The sequence below is a fragment of the Poromitra crassiceps genome (genome assembly GCF_964638095.1).
Source record: "Poromitra crassiceps genome assembly, chromosome: 2".
Classification (NCBI taxonomy): Eukaryota; Metazoa; Chordata; class Actinopteri; order Beryciformes; family Melamphaidae; genus Poromitra; species Poromitra crassiceps.
In genome coordinates, this window is record NC_139624.1 from 118,773,202 (window position 1) to 118,790,558 (window position 17,357).

At 45.9% G+C, this 17,357-nt stretch overlaps 1 protein-coding gene across 1 annotated transcript in view; it reads left to right on the plus strand.

Annotated features, from left to right (window-relative positions):
* Window positions 1–17,357, plus strand: part of reck (reversion-inducing-cysteine-rich protein with kazal motifs) — a gene marked incomplete at its 3' end in the record, with an annotated part of 253,151 nt that overhangs the window by 193,015 nt on the left and 42,779 nt on the right. Inside the window, exons 12-14 of the mRNA XM_083631915.1 lie at window positions 8,890–9,026; window positions 9,750–9,893; window positions 12,192–12,380. Coding sequence (XP_083488041.1) covers window positions 8,890–9,026; window positions 9,750–9,893; window positions 12,192–12,380 — 470 coding nt within the window. The remainder of the gene's footprint in view (window positions 1–8,889; window positions 9,027–9,749; window positions 9,894–12,191; window positions 12,381–17,357) is intronic.

Genomic DNA, 17,357 nt, shown 5'->3' on the forward strand with positions numbered 1-17,357 from the left:
GGTACCAATTCATAAACTCTAAGCACCGCCGTTTTAACCCGGTCATAGACTTTGCAGTCAGCGGGACCCAAAGCAGAGTACGCCTCTTGGGCTTTACCAGTCAGAACGCATTGTAGCATTAATGTACGATCTTCGTCCGGCCAGTGTCTAGATTCAGCAATATGCTCAAATAATGAAAAGAATGTGTCCGGATCTTTTTCATTGAACTTTGGAATCAAACGTAAATTATCAATCACATCAAAAGATGAAGTTTGAGCAAACGACTGTCCACCGTCACTAATAGATGAACTTGATAGTTTACCGTCTCGAATTAAACTCAGCCTTGTACGCTGCAAGTCCAATTTGACCAACTCAGTTTTTTGTCTGAGCTCCTCCAAAGCCAATTCTTTGGCTTAACGTTATTTTCTCACGTTCCAATTCTTTGTCATGTTTAATTTTCTCACGTTCCAATTCCAAGGAAAACTCATGTTTATGTTTTAACAACAAAAGCTCTTTTTGCTGCTCAAAAGTCAACCTAGCACCCGCTAAAGAAACTCCTCCAAACTGAACGTCAGCAGGCTGAAGAATCCCCTTTTCAAACAAAGCAGCTTTTAAACTGTTTTTAACAGACTCCTTTTTTTTTATCAGTTATTTCTATATCATACTGCTCAGCAATTAACACCAACTGGTCCTTAGTGCACTGCTCCAACAGCTCTAATGAAGGAGAATCAACAAAATCAGAAACAATTGCAGCCATATTTCCACTATAGGCTACCTACAAAATGAAAAAAAACAAGTGTGATCACAAAATTAGTAAGCACAAGCAGTGTTGAAAACATGACAAATAACCCAGATTGGGGTAGCCAAAACAAAATGGAACCTCCCCAGAAAACATCATTTTTCATACAGTTTGGTGGCGGGCTTTTTAAACACTGCTCCAGTAAGTCCAAAATCAGACCACTAAGAGCCCTTTACGCAGAGCACGGAACTCTGCAGAGAACAGCAGGAAGGCCCTCAGCTATGCTGATCACCCCCCTGGTGCTCTGGGTGTGTCCCCTAGACCCCCGTGGGTCTTTTTTACCGCCGTGCACAAAAAAGGGAAATGGCATTGGTTCCAACAAGTTACGCCATCCCAACCTACATTACCAATATCACACTTCAACACTTACCTTGCTTACCACAAACCACCAAAAACAAATCAAAACCCCCCCTTAATTTAACTTAACTCTGGGGACAAAACAGGCCACAAACAGGCAGAGGGGGAGGGCCGTCACAACGTAATGCCCAGCCTTGCCTGGCCATGCCTGTGAATAATTGTGGTAGTTAAGACCGCCCAAATCCCGTTTGCGCAGGCATTTTGGGGCGCAGATGATTTTTGGCAGAATTGGCACGGCTCTAATTTGCGCTTGCGACAGGTGCCGTGAACGTTTCCGCATGCCCGCCGAGAATTGCATCCCCAACATATTTCGGGGCTGTTTTAACTTAGAAATCAGGGAGGTCACGTCTACCAGACAATTATATCACTTTGAAACAGTTACAGTTCTGTATAAATCATTACAAGTAGCTCCCGTGAGGTGGGGATGTTTTTTCTTTGCTGCTCGGCGGGGGAGCAAAACTCGCCAGAACACCTGGCGCAAGGCGGAACGCTATCTTCCGTGCCTTAAGGCATGCGCAAACAGTGCGCAAATCGCTATTTAGGGATACCGCCTGTCGGGAGATAGAGGCCAAGGCCTTCAAACACCTAGGACACAAGCCTTCAAACACCTAGGCAGGGCTACTCAATTCACAGTTTCATCTGCAAGTGGGTGCTACACCTTTCAAACACCTAGGCTAGGGCTATTCACAGTTTTCGCCCTAGGAGACTGAAATTGGCGTGGAGGTCAAGTGTGTGTGTGTGTGTGTGTGTGTGTGTGTGTGTGTGTGTGTGTGTTTGTGTTCATGCCAATTTAACTAAAGGGGGGCGGTGGGGGGGTTCACAATGGAGCGGATGACATCACAATGGAGTGGATGATGTCACACTCTGACTGACATTGCACTGGTTGCAGCTATTGTGAATTCACGCTTGTTTGGAGATATGAGGTTTCCACCCGACAGCGACGTTATGTGAAGCTGTGTTTAGGCCAAAGTGGTCTAATGCACAGGGAGGATAGACTGGTCTTTCTGCAGGGATTTACTATGACAACTCATTCATCAACACCACTGACTGTGTGTGTGTGTGTGTGTGTGTGTGTGTGTGTGTGTGTGTGTGTGTGTGTGTGTGTGTGTGTGTGTGTGTGTGTGTGTGTGTGTGTGTGTGTGTGTGTGTGTGTGTGTGTGTGTGTGTGTGTGTGTGTGTGTGTGCTGAGGCTTCTCACCTGGTCTTGTCATGCATAGAGTTAAATGATATACCGCATTCAAGGCAACTCGGAGCACAACTTTCAATTCGGATCTTTTCCGACCTCCGGAATAGTTGTGTTCACGCTGTTTTCAACTCGGAGACGGTCAGACTTACAAAAACATACACAGCTAGCTAATTTCATTGGTAAAATAGCTGTTGAATTCAACATATTGCTATAATCAGAGCGAAATATAAACAATATACACACATTTTGCACAATTACAACTCAAATTAGGTCAACAAACACGTCAACTCGGACAAATTGGAGCTCAAAATGATACCTGAATTTCTGACCTGTAATTCCGACCAGCTCGACGACCGTTCAATTCGTGGGTGTGCATGCGTGGGTGTGTGTGTGTGTGCGTGCATGTGGGTGTGTGTGTGTGTCTAGAAGACTGAGGCTTCTCACCTGTTCTCATCATGCATAGAATGAGAGAAATGAAGATGGACACTAACAAAAGAGTGTGCGTGCATGTGTGGCGTGTGTGTGTGTGTGTGTCTGTGTGTGTGTGTGTGTGCGTGCGTGTGTGTGTGTACAGTAGAAGCAGAGAAAGACATTCCAACAGCTCACTGTCAGCACACGAGTGTGACAGGAAACACGTCTTTTTGTCACCCTCTATTTACTCACACACACACATAAACACACACACACACACACAAAGAAGCATTATGTTAGAGTGAAAGGGGGATTATGGCTCCTCACGCTAACCTTCTGAGCCTCTATGGGAATATCTGCTCGCTCCACCCTCTCTCTCTATTCCTCTCTCTCCCTCCCCTCTCCCTCCCTCCCCCTCTCTCCCTCTCTCTATTCCTCTCTCCCTCCCCTCTCCCTCCCTCCCCCTCTCTCCCTCTCTCTATCCCTCTCTCTCCCTCCCCCTCGCTCTCCCTTTCTCTCTCTCCCTCTCTCTCCCTCTCTCTCTCCCCCCTCTCTCTCTCTGTATCCCTCTCTCTCCCCCCCCCCTCTCTCTCCCTCTATCTCTCTCCCCCTCTCTCCCTCCCAACGTATGTGCTAATTGACCGTCGGCTGTACTGTAGGAGACCTATAATATTAGATAGAGACACCCCACTCCAGGCTCCGCCAATTGTAAGAAATTGCACTCTTCCGGTCTCCTAAATGGGCATGCTTGTCAGCTTGTGATTGGCTTTCTGTCACTGGTATGAAACTTCATTGGCTGACCAGTCTCCTAAGGGGGCGTGGCAGTGGCGCAACCTCGGTGGCAAAGATACAGGAAGTGACTGGAAGTTGGGGTGTCTCTTAAAGGTCTCTTGTTATAGTCTTTCCGGTGTGTTCAAGTGCAGGTTTTTGGCTTGGACACAGGAGACCTGAGGTGATGCAACAGTCGGCTTCCGTTGCCGCTAGTTCTTTGACATTGGTTTGGTGTGTCGGGACCCTTTTCCGGGTTGTTATGTAGCTAGGTCGCTAGCATAGCTAATAATAAAAGCAACAGGTGTGTAGTACGGTAGGTGTTATTGAATAATGGGGGTGAACATTTTACTTTTTTCATAACAGGTTCACTTACTGTATAGCATGGGTGCTGAATAGCACCCTGTTCCAAAGTCGAGATTAACAAGGACACAGTGTCAGAGATGTGAAGCAGCATACACAGTTCAGCAATATATCTGCTGGCTTTGCTTTGGGAGCAGGGAGGGCTCTGTCTATCTGCTGGCTTTGCTTTGGGAGCAGGGAGGGCTCTGTCTATCTGCTGGCTTTGCTTTGGGAGCCGGGAGGGCACTGTCTATCTACTGGCTTTGCTTTGGGAGCAGGGAGGGCACTGTCTATCTACTGGCTTTGTTTTGGGAGCAGGGAGGGCACTGTCTATCTACTGGCTTTGCTTTGGGAGCAGGGAGTACTCTGTCTATCTTCTGGCTTTGCTTTGGGAGCAGGGAGGGCTCTGTCTATCTGGCTTTGCTTTGGGAGCTACTGGCTTTGCTTTGGGAGCAGGGAGGGCTCTGTCTATCTGCTGGCTTTCCTTTGGGAGCAGGGAGGGCTATGTCTATCTGCTGGCTTTGCTTTGGGAGCAGGGAAGGCTCTGTCTATCTGCTGGCTTTGCTTTGGGAGCAGGGAAGGCTCTGTCTATCTACTGGCTTTGCTTTGGGAGCAGGCACTGTCTATCTACTGGCTTTGCTTAAGGAGCAGGCATTGTCTATCTACTGGCTTTGCTTTGGGAGCAGGGAGGGCATGCACTGTCTCTCTACTGGCTTTGCTTTGGGAGCAGGGAGTACTCTGTCTATCTGTTGGCTTTGCTTTTGGAGCAGGAGTACTCTGTCTATCTTCTGGCTTTGCTTTGGGAGCAGGGAGGGCTCTGTCTATCTGGCTTTGCTTTGGGAGCAGGGAAGGCTCTGTCTACCTACTGGCTTTGCTTTGGGAGCAGGGAGGGCTCTGTCTATCTGCTGGCTTTGCTTTGGGAGCAGGGAGGGCTCTGTCTATCTGCTGGCTTTGCTTTGGGAGCAGGGAGGGCTCTGTTGCTTTTATCCCCTACATTGAAACCTGGGGAGGGCTGGGGCTGGTACATCCTTTCTTTGCACATAATTTCCCCCATGAGACCAATTCATTTTGGTGGCATGCCTTAGAACAGGGGTTCCCAACCTTTTTTGTGCCAAGGACCGTTAGATACATGGGGAAAAAAGTTGCGGACCGGTTGTCAATTTTAATGGTTTTAGTTACATATATTTACTCACCAGGTGGTGACAAAGGGTAAATAACTGCCTTTTCATCTGTCAATAAAGACACTTTCACAATTATGCACAGTGATTTGATTTCACCCTATATCATTTCTAAAAGTAGATATTAATGATCAAACATTTCCATTTATGTAGCCTACAGTATTTATGTTTTTGTTTAAACTACAGACATAAATAAATGTCAACTTGAAACTATGTTTCAACTACCACACACACAGCCTATAATATTATAGCCTATGTTTATAAAATAAAATAAAACGGCTGGACCGGCACCAAATGCGTTGCGGGCCGGTACCGGTGCGCGGCCCGGTGGTTGGGGACCACTGCTATAGAGCAGTGGTTCCCAACCTTTTTTGTCTCATGTACCCCTTGAGCTGTTTTGACAGGTGAAAATAGTACCCCCTCACTCATGCCTGTTGATGATGCTCCTAAATTTGTTCTATAACTTTTAGTGTAATTTGCAGACGTACAAGAAATAACAATTGACTTCAGGACTGCAAAAAAGACACTCAAACTCCCACTAATAATCTCTGACCAACCCATAACCCCAACTGACTCATTCAAATTCCTCGGCACACACATAAACAATAACCTAAATTGGGACACCAACATCACCTCCATCACGAAAAAGGCTCAACAGCGACTGTACTTCCTCAGACAACTGAGGAAGTACAGGGTCAAACGCCACCTGCTGGTCCGCTTCTATACTGCAATAATCCAGAGCATCCTCACCTCATCCATTACAGTCTGGTTCGGCACAGCCGACAAATCCCTTATAAACAAACTTCAACGCATCATCAAAAAGGCCTCCAAAATCATTGGTTGTGACCTCCCCTCCCTGGACTCCATCTTCACCTCCCGTACCGTCACCCGTGCAGGCAAAATTGCCAAGGACCCCTCCCACCCAGCACACCATCTGTTCCAGCCTCTACCCTCAGGCAGACGCTTCAGGTCCATCCACCCCAAAACCACCCGCTTCAAGGACAGCTTTTTCCCAACAGCCATACGAACCCTGAACTCTATCGGACCCCCACTTCCTCTCCCCCCTTAGGCCTCACACCCTCTAAACACCTGTTGGACTGTTTGACTTGTTTGTGTGCTGTATTTATGTATTTATTGTTGGGAAGAGGGGTTAAATGTTAAATGTTAAATGTATTCATGTATGTCCTGTCTCTTGCAGAGCTTCACAGTAAACTGTACTGAAACTAAATACCACCAACCTGGTTGTGTGGCAATAAAAGTATCTTGTATCTTGTATTGTATCTTGTATCTTGTACAAGTAAATCCATACAAAATATATTTTTCACTGAACTGCTGGTGTGTGGGCTTGGACTCCTTTTTTCCTTTTGTAACCAGGCTCCCCTAAACCTGAATCTGGAGCGACAGCAACTGGGCGTTTTTGAGCCATTTATCAGTAATGTAACAATTGACACCTGTCGGGGGAAACTAGTTGCAGTGTGCACATGCCATTTTAACAATGGGTTTATGAAATGACTTGAAATCATTTCCCCCCATCATTTTGGAAATAAATTGTAATCCAAAATCTTTCCAAGTACCCCCTGCAAGCTGCTCAAGTACCCCTACCCTTTATTTTACAGGTACCCTAGTTACATATGAACTATTTGTAATTACACATGAACACCAAATGTAATTACACAGTAATTACCAATAGTTCTAAATTACGTTCATATGTAGTTACATTGTAACAGACCTGTAAAATGGAATGAGTCTGTTCAACTGTAGTTCATATGTAGTTACATTGTAACAGACCTGTAAAATGGAGTGAGTCTGTTCAAATGTAGTTCATATGTAGTTACATTGTAACAGACCTGTAAAATGGAGTGGGTCTGTTCATCTGTAGTTCATATGTAGTTACATGGTACCGGACCTGTAAAGTGGAGTGAGACTGTTCAACTGTAGTTCATATGTAGTTACATGGTACCGGACCTGTAAAGTGGAGTGAGTCTGTTCAACTGTAGTTCATATGTAGTTACATGGTACCGGACCTGTAAAGTGGAGTGAATCTTTTCAACTGTAGGTCATATGTAGTTACATGGTCCCGGCTGGGACAGAGATTGCTAAAACCCAGTGGTGGATTCGAACCACTGAACTTCTGATTGCAAAGCAAGCGGCTTTAACCACTCAGCCACGAGGGCTTTCCAAATTTCATGGTGGAGTTTAAGAGGATAACTGTATGTCAGTCAGATGTCGTTGCTGTCACTTCATAGCTTTGTTAATGTACACAGAGACTTGGGGGAAAATACAACAACCCAGTGACAAAAACAAAACAAAAAAACACTTCTCTTAAGTTAGGGGTTCTCAAAGTGGGGGGGTCCCCAGCAATATATATATATATATATATATATATATATATATATATATATATATATATATTGCTGGGGACCCCCCCCCCCCACTTTGAGAACCTATAATTCGATCCACAAGTAACAAAACGATAGGTGGTCATGGGTTTCATGCATTTCTGTAATAAAACATCTAAAATATCTTATGAAATGGGGGTCTATGGTCTAATTTTTGTCAGTTTAGGGGCCCTTGATTTGAGTTGGAGGTAAGCAGATTCCAGGCATACTGGGTTAAATAGATGCAATACTTGCATCCTTACTACCATGTTCTCATGTCCTCCTGACTACAGTGTGCGTGCAGCGCATTCCCAGGTGATCTCAAAAACACCGCAATGGACATAGCGCTAGCATATCGGTTTATAATTCTGTCCATTTTCTGACATGGCCATTTTCTGGGCACAGCCTAAGGCTAGCAACCGGCTAGCTCAAGCTAGCTATCAAAGAGTATTGAAGACAAGAGTCGACAACTGTATGCTTTAATTTAGACAATAGCGCTACCACCATTTTGGCGTGAAAACATCTCCTGGCCAATGAGAGCAACAACAAAAACAGGCCAAAATGGCTTCTCTGTGCGCTTACAACGGATTAAATGTCACTTTTTATTTTAGGGCATTTGCTAACGTTAGCCAGAGAGCCATCCACAAATTTGTTTGGTGATAAACACACAAGACAGACAGACAGACAGTTAGACAGACGGACAAACACTCACACGCATGCACAGACATGTTGTTAGAATTATGAAACTCACCCCAACAAGATCATCTCACGGGAAACACTAACGTTACAGTTGTTGGGTGGCAATGAGGCATTCCTTGTAAATTCTGCGCGTCCTTCATGTTCTGTCAGGAAAGTGGCGCGGTGTTCGGCAGTATACTCGCAAATAAAGTTTAGAAAAGTTAATCCGCACAGACGCCTTTCAGCATTCGTCAATGTTCTTCTGGGTTAATCAGGGAGCTATCTGCAGACCATGCCAGAGAGACGACTGGCAGTGGCGTGGGAGGGGGAAACAAAGGATCGCGTGGCTACTCCGATGTAAACAAAAGCCGAATAGCCAATCGAAACTCTGTATGCAAATACAAGAGTGAGCCTTTGTTCTCCTCGTTTCCAGGTACTAAAACAACTTGAGTTTTATTTAACAAGATTAACGTATTTAATGACCCCAAAACGTCTTCATTTTATATAGAATGGATAGTTCAAATTAGCTATGGTGTACTAGTGTAAAAAATGAAAAAAATAATTTTTTCAAGAAATAGACTTTAGATCCCCCTAGTGGAAAACAGAAACACCCGAGTTGCGGTCCCTACCAACAGGAAGTGTCACCCTACCTGGGTTTGAGCAACAAAAAAATTCAATTTTGATAACAAAATTGGACAGGACAGGACAGGACAAAATTGTTGTCCTGTCCTGACCTCAGGTCAGACTGAATGTCCGGTCTGTTGTCCTGACCTCAGGTCAGACTGAATGTCCTGTCTGTTGTCCTGACCTCAGGTCAGACTGTGTGGACATCCTGACCCAGTGTGGAGACAGGAAGCGTTTCCATGACGGACAGACGGCAGAGAGGATCTGTGAGCTGCTGTCGCCCATCGATGACCCCGAGCGCTGCATCCCCCTCCACAGATACCTTAGTGAGTCACCCTGTACAGTACTGCATACACAGTTACCTCAGTGAGTCACTCTGTACAGTACAGCATACACAGATACCTCAGTGAGTCACCCTGTACAGCACAGCATACACATATACCTCAGTGAGTCACTCTGTACAGTACAACATACACACATTCCTCAGTGAGTCACCCTGTACAGCACAGCATACACAGATACCTCAGTGAGTCACTCTGTACAGTACAACATACACAAATTCCTCAGTGAGTCACTCTGTACATACATCATACACATCTTTCAAAACAATGGTCAGAAAAACAGAAAGTTAAAAGTGGCTTTGATGAGATTACAAGCTCTGATACCTTACAGCAGCGTGTCTCCTACTATTGAATAGTAAGATTTGACCAAAGTAGCTTCCTTACAGATGGTAAATAAGCCTTAATGTAATTGTTCAACGCATCATAACTCAAACACACATGTCTATGTTGTTGTCATTATTATGATAAATGTTGCATCCTCAAAATGTATTGAAACTTGTGTTGCTGTCGCATACTTTTAGTTCTTGGATCAGAAGCTCAATAAGTACGATATAATATCACATACTTTTTTACTGTTCCCTGTATGGAAATTCTCTTTTTGCCTGCTTTCTAGCTTAGACTCCATATAAATCCAACTAATGAGTGCACATGTTCTGACCTACAGGAAATACTCTAATATATGATATCATTATATTCTCTCCATTCCAGCCCCCAGTTCCTTAGGGGACAGCATCGTGGAGCAGGTGATCCATCCATGTAACCCCAACCCCTGTCCCAGCAACCACCTGTGCCAGGTCAACAGGAAGGGTTGCCATGACGAACTCAACTGCCAGCCCTACTTCTGCGTGCCAGGTAAGACAAAACAAGACATTCAACATCTCATGCAGCATTCACATTATGACGGTCAATGACTACGGCAAACTGTCTTCTTATTGCCATGGTGATTTTGACAAAAAGGACCATTGCATGCGCATTGATACGATGAAAACCAATTTGCCACATTTTTCAACATCCAGTTTGCATTCACCACTGTGGTAAAAGGTAAAGTTGGGGAAAAACAAACTGTCACTGTATGTTTTTTATGTAACTTGTGAAGCGCTTTGTGACAATTTTACACCAGCTTTGTATCAATACAAAGGGCTGAGGAGGTAGAGCAGGTCGTCCACCAACCAGAAGGCCGGTGGTTCGATCCCCGGCTCCTCCAGTCCGCATGACGAAGTGTCCTTGGGCAAGACACTAAACCCCAAATTGCTCCCGATGGCTGTGCCAGCACCCTGCGTGGCAGCTTGCCGCCTTCGGTGTGTGAATGGGTGAATGTAGGTACATTGTAAAGTGCTTTGGATAAAAGCGCTTTATAAATGCAGTCCATTTACCAATACAATGTCTGTAGTATGCATGAAATAAAACATTTAAAACACATTAGCCTCTTTATTCAGACAATCAATAGTTGAATGTACTCGCATACATTTTCATCTCAGTTACATATTAATAACAATAGTAGAGTCAAACGTAGACACATGCACACACACGCACGCACGCACACGCACACACACACACACACACACACACCATTCATTTAAGGACAGCGTCTCTGACCCACATTGTCCCAGTTCACCTCTCTCTCAGCATGGTTCACTGTACAGGGTCACTGATAACAGATAGACTGGCTCAGACGTAAGCTGCCTTCATGAGCTGCCTTCATGATCACCATATCAAACCATTTGTAATATCATATCGCTGCTGTCGGGTGGAAACCTTATATCTCCAAATTTGGCCATTTTCTTTTTATTTCATAAATGGATTTAGGGGGTACCTATTTGTCTATTTGTACCCGGGTACGAATAGACATGCCGTAATATAAAAGCATGAGAGTAGCACTGGGATTGCTTGGCATGATTTGGAATATCATTAACTCATTCTCCGCCATTGGCGTCATGGAACGTCATTTAAGAGACAACGCTTCCCTGCCATTGACATCATCGGACGGCAATAAGTGTTTTCACCGTCATGTGATAGATGGCTCTCTTACTCACCTTGTGAAATAGTACAGCACGTCTAAAGTTGTACAGGATCGACCACGATTGTCTAACAAAACCAGGAAGCAGAAAAAAGCAACAATCTCCCATCAGAAAAGGTCCATAGCACAGCTCCATGGCATGGCTCAAACGCTGGTCCAGCAGCTTTTATCGATATGGTATTGCACTCCATTACAGTGGGGGGGGGGCAGCCTGTCACTCAAACGTGAAGGATTTCTTTTTTCACCATGCACCACGCAACCTGCACGCAACACGTCCACAAGTCACTTGTCCTCAGGAAATAGTAATCCAGTTCCTAAACTCTTGATGCCGTGTAAATTTCAGCCGGTAGATTGCTCCTGACATACAGTAGGCTACAAAGACAACCAGTCGTCACCCCGCGCAAGACGAACGCGCGACCCGGGCTCCCCTCTCTCATAGCCGGGTGAATCTCTTTCTCACACCGGTGTTACGGTAAAAGCTGTGCCCACGGGCAAGTTTGACCAGAAGAGGAAACAAAATCATTATGGGGTTCATAGTTGAGTGTAACACCGCCAGTATCCGCCATCAAAGGCATTTATTCGGGTCAGGAGCCGTGAAGATGACTTAATTTACAAAAATGCCATTTCCTCCGCTTTCTGGTCAGAGATCGCTGTTTTTGGTGAAAACTACCTACATTCAGGTGTCGATAACTAAAGAACGCATGAAGGTAGAATCAAACTTTTATTTTCATATGAAAGTCGAGGCTCTCTTCTTTCTTTTGGGATATTCAGTCTTTACGTAGTCATAGAAAAAAATATTCTGTGGGTCTTGGAAAATTAATGAAAATGATCAAAAACCCTGGAGGTGGCTAGTGACTTTTTCTGAAAAACTGTGGCGGCGAATGAGTTAAGGTTAGACAATGTAAAAGGCCGATATTGATGATCACCTTACAAAAAGAAAAAAGAAAAAGAAACACTGAATACTTATTTTGAATTTTTGATCATCAGTTTCAATCCAAAAATATTTTTTCCTTCTCTGTACGTGCGTGTTTTTGAGTGTGTGTGTGTGTGTGTGTGTGTGTGTGTGTGTGTGTGTGTGTGTGTGTGTGTGTGTGTGTGTGTGTGTGTGTGTGTGTGTGTGTGTGTGTGTTCAGGCTGTAAACTGGGAGAGGCCTCAGACTTCCTGGTGCAGCAGGACGCTCTGATCCAGGTCCCGACGCGGACGGGTCCGACTGGCTGCTACGAGGTATGCAGCTGCTCCCCCAGTGGCCGTCTGGAGAACTGCGTGGAGATGCCCTGTGTGGACACCAGCAAGGCCTGCATCGTAGGAGGACAGAGGAAGGGTAAGACCAGCCTCTTATCTGTCTCTGAATTTTACATTACTATTTCATAATGTATTTGGTGTGACACCAGCGAGAGCGAGCCCGTAATAGAAGTGATAGACAGATGGCTCATCCAATCACCTGCCAAGTATTTTTTTTAAGTGCCCGACCCTTTGAAACGGTTGCCCGAGCGACTGGTTCCCAGATGGTAATGTGGAAACAAACTGGCAGCGTCAGGTTAGGACTTCATGTGCCTAAACATTTAATTTCCTAATGTCCCTTTTCTCATACTGCTTATTTAGAGTTTACAACTTTAATTAGCTATGTTCAATCGCAAATAGGCTGTTTTCTTTCTGTTTTGGTTGCTGAATTGGTCTTAAATTAAATTAAATTCTAAATAGCATTCAAAAGGTCTTAAAATTGTCTTTTGGAGACAGAAAGTGGGATGGGAAATTACTGGGTTAACATATAATAGTCAGCATAGACATCTTACATTTTGTTTGGCTATTCAATTAGAATACAATACAATAGAAAACTTTTCTACATACCTCATCCGCACCAATTGAAAAAGCTTTATTGTCCCATGAGGGAAACTTGGTCCGCAGACAGAGTTTTACAATAAAAACACATCATAAAAAGACAAACATCATGAAATCTCATAACATAAAAACACAATAAAAACCACACTAACAATTGTCACCATACAAACAAACAGTGGGTAAGACCAGACTCAGACAGTTGCTCCATATAGTGTGATAAAATATGTCCTGGACAAACATCAACACAAAGCTTCTTAATGTAGATATTATGGAAAGCAATCTCTCTCTCTCTCTCTCTCTCTCTCTCTGCCCCCTTGTGGCCATAGATCACATCTGCACCTAGTGAATAGGCAAAACAAATTTTCACTTAATTTATTCAATTTGATATTCACTTCAAATCTGATTTTATTGGCATGGCCGGAGAGGAGGAACCTATGTTGCCAAATACCAAACCAATATTGTATCAATAGATATGTTCGTCAAATAGTGTTATCAGCAATAAGTAGTCATTCAATTCAACGGTCACTTAGTTGTCATACAGTATATAGTATGTGCGTACATATAAACACACACACACGTTTTTACCATTTTACTCCGTGTTTCACCCCCCGTCTCTCCCATCGCCATTATATACATCCACATCCACATTACATACATCCACATCCACATTACATACATCCACATCAGTTGGAACGCAGAGAAGTTTATTGTTCTTTGAGCTTTTTGCTTTTATGTTTGTTTTCGCCTGCACTTCTAAAGGAGGGGTGGGGGGGCAGCCGTCATGCTGTTATTGAAGACAGATGTTTAGTTTGAATTCAACACATGCTCTTCTTGTCTTGTATGGAGCTGTACCCAATTAAAAAAATCCGTCAACTTAACATAGCGTTCGTTGCTTATCGGTAATTCAGCGTGTACATCATTTATTTTTAATGTAACATTTTCTTTCAAACAAAATTCTAAGATTCATCCTACTTACACAGTGGCTTGGATGATATCGGCAGAAATGTCATATCAGGCTTATGCCGATATTTCATTTGAAAGCCTTTATTGGACAATACGATGATGTGCCGATATCATTGCGCATCCCTAGTGGTGCACCTTTTAGGTCTATTATAACTATTCTGCTCACTCCTTTTTGTCTAGGGTTTTCAATCCCTCTCCAGGATTACACATAGCTCCTTTAACATCTAAACTAACCAGCCACCATGAGCATTTTGAATAAAGTGCATTAATGTTAGCATAACACCTTGGTCCCACCAGGCCCGTCTGCGCAGCGTTCTGGCTGCGCGGCGGCTTTGCTCCGTCCTCTGCACGCCGACATGCCCCACAGCACGCGTTTCAGAAGCGGAGCTCTTCCAAGCGCTGCCTGGCAGCTGGATGCAAGATTGCATGGGATTTACGAGATTGCGCGATACTGTGTGTACAATGGGGTGGATGTAAAGAGCACAACACACAAACAACACAGTCTGTCGTTGACTTGCTTTTGATTTGGTCATTTTCCCTTGATTGTTGTGCTTCAACCATGGGTAAGTAGGCTGAAATGATTTCTTTATTTGTCATACAGTGCCTGTTAGCAGGAGAACTCTTGCATTTCTTCGTCTACTTGAAAGACTACAGGGGGAGGGGGGGAGAAGGAGAAGGAGTTGGTATTGGGTTTGCACACAGTGTTTTATTATGAAAATCGACCGGATTCTCGTGCAGTTGCTGTGTCTGACTTCCGGGCTAAACGATCTGCTCTGTGCAGCTTGACGCAGCTTCCAGGCATCATCCGTGAAAAATAGAACTGCCGTGTATCTTTAGCGGAGTGGGGTGCCGAGCCGCTTCTGGGATGCTTCTGATACGCGCCGTTGCGTGCCTGGTGGGATCACACTCGTTGATTAAAATACCCGCGAGCAGCTCTGACGACCGCGTCGGAGCCGGAACGCGTATACGTCGTGCCATGTGGGATCCAGCCGTAAGGCTTTACTGGCATAATGTTCTAACCAGGGTCCAAAATTTGCACCAGCCAATTGCTGGTAAAATAAAGTAAAGTGGCTGATAGATTTGCTTCACTCACCATCCAAAAACAAACAAACAGTGGTAATCTATTGAGTGGCTGGTAAAATGTGAACATTCACTAGCCATTTGGTCGGTGGACAAAAAAGTACATTTTAGGCCCTGGTTCTAACCATAGACCGGATACAGATATATGGACGGACTCACTGTGACATCACCCATTGATTTGTGGACTCATGTTATGAAGCCTTTAGTTTGGCATTTTGGCCGGCACCATCTTGGTTCTCGCACAGCTCACGCGAGACGATGTGAGACCAGGGCTTTCCCAGAGCACTGCAGCGCTGCCTGCTATTGGTCTGTCATCAGCAAGCTGTGTGATCACTAGACAGGTCACCTGTCAGTCATGCCAAAAACATAGTCTTTTCTATCATCTATTTGACTCTAAATGGGTGAGTTATATAAAAAATACAGTTGTTATGAAAGGTGAAATTAGCTATAGAGCCCAAAACTATGTTTTGAACCAGGCTGTAAACATGTTTAATCCTGTTGTAAAGATGGGCATTTTAACATGGAGCAGCAATAGTGCTCTCTACTGCTGAAGATGGAGGCATTAACCTACATTGTGGTTCATTGCTTTCTGTTAAAATCACTGTCATTTTAAAGGCCATTAAATAGAGCGGGGGGGGGGGGGTTGGTCACGGTTCATTTGATTGGACAGAGAGTCATATTCCCACTAGTCTGATTTTATCCAATTAAAGATGAGAAGAATGACACTGGTTTTACTTCATTTCGAACTTCGGATTCTCACATATGCTGAAGCCCGCCTACCGGCGCTGAACTGAATGCCTTTCTTTTTACCTCTGAAAAAAACCTTTAAAACCACCCAGGCGTCCCTCAAGCCATCCTGGCAAACCTCAGCCCGTCATTGGCGCAGCCACCCGCAACCGCCCACGTGTCTGAGACACGACCTGCGCAGACCGGCTGAGGCTACTTTGTGCGCATTCAGCCCCGCTGTACAGTCGCACTTTCTATCCCTGAGACCTAGCATTAGCTTCATGTAACGTTCCAAACCTTAGCTCTATCAGCCAAGGTTGATCTTACTCACCCACTGTCGCAAAACCAAACAGATGGGAAACGTCGGCTGTCGAGTCATCTCCAGCCCCGGACTACCTTCACTTCGGGTGGCAAACACCGGCTCTCAAAGAGCAAGAAAAGCTAAGTGCTGCTTGTTTCACGTGTTGCCGCTTAGACGGCCGTGGCTACCTGACACGGACTTAGCTAGCTTTCTCCCGCTAGCCTCTGTTAACACATAGCCTAGCCCTCTTGCTTAGCTTCACCCGGACATGGGTGGGGACGAGGCAGATGCGCCTCAGTATGAGGGGGCGGACCCGGAGGAGCTTGAGCAGGCCCTACCGCCTGCTGAAAACCTGGGAGGTGAGGCCTATCAGAGGCAGTATAGGGAGGTTTTAGCCAGGGCCGTAGCTAAGCTCGCCATCGAGTGGGCTAACCCTCCCTCCACCTCCAAGCTCCCTGCTTCAGGGACGTTTTTTCCAGGCTCCGACAGTCGCACCGCAACGTCACATGCCACAATGCCAGGACGTGCGGGCCCTAGTGAAGGGCTCATGGAGCACCTCCCACCAGGCTAGGTCCCCCACCCAGCCCTCCTGGCCGACTTGCAGGGCAACACCACCCAGGAGACCTATACGGAGCTCCGCATGGTCACCAATTATGCGCTCCGCTTGCTGGACTGCGTGGCACAGGACGTGGGGAAGATTGCAGCCTTCTCGGTCGTGACTCATCGCCACCTGTGGCTCGGCCTGACGCAGGTCTCGGAGTGGGAGAAGAAGGAGCTGCTCAACGCGCTCATCTCCACCTCCGGCCTTTTTGGACCATCGGTGGAGAACCTGGCCCACCAGTTCGAGAGGCAGCTTCAGGACTCGCAGGCCATGAGGTCCCTCTTGCCTCGCCGGCAATGACCGGCCCAACGACCGGCGCCCTCTCAGGGACGGAGACGTCTGGCTCCTCGTCTGGCTCCTCCCGCTCACCGCGATCCCGAGAGAGGCCTGCCCGCGGGAGTGCAGGGCCTCTCAGTGCGGGGGAAGACCAGCCCAGTTGTCCGCCTACCGGACCGGCTTGCATGCCACGCCCGCTGACGCATGCGCAGCAACGGCGGCAGCAGCAGCGCGGCCCGAATCAGCAGCGGCAGAGGCCGGCTGCTGCGGGTAGGGTCAGGGGGCCTAGTCGCCAGGGTACCTAGTCGCCTCCCACGGGGAAGGAGGGGTTCAAGCCCACCGTCGTTTGGACTCAGGGTCCCACTTCGGTCTGGAGCTCCCAAGAGGACGTTGCCTTTGGAGTGACCCTTGCCAGCGAAACCCGCTCGGCGGACGTCTCTGCTGTGTCCCTTGACTGCGAACGCCTCTCGGGCCTCACAGCGTGCCAGCATCACCTCGCACTTTTTACCCCC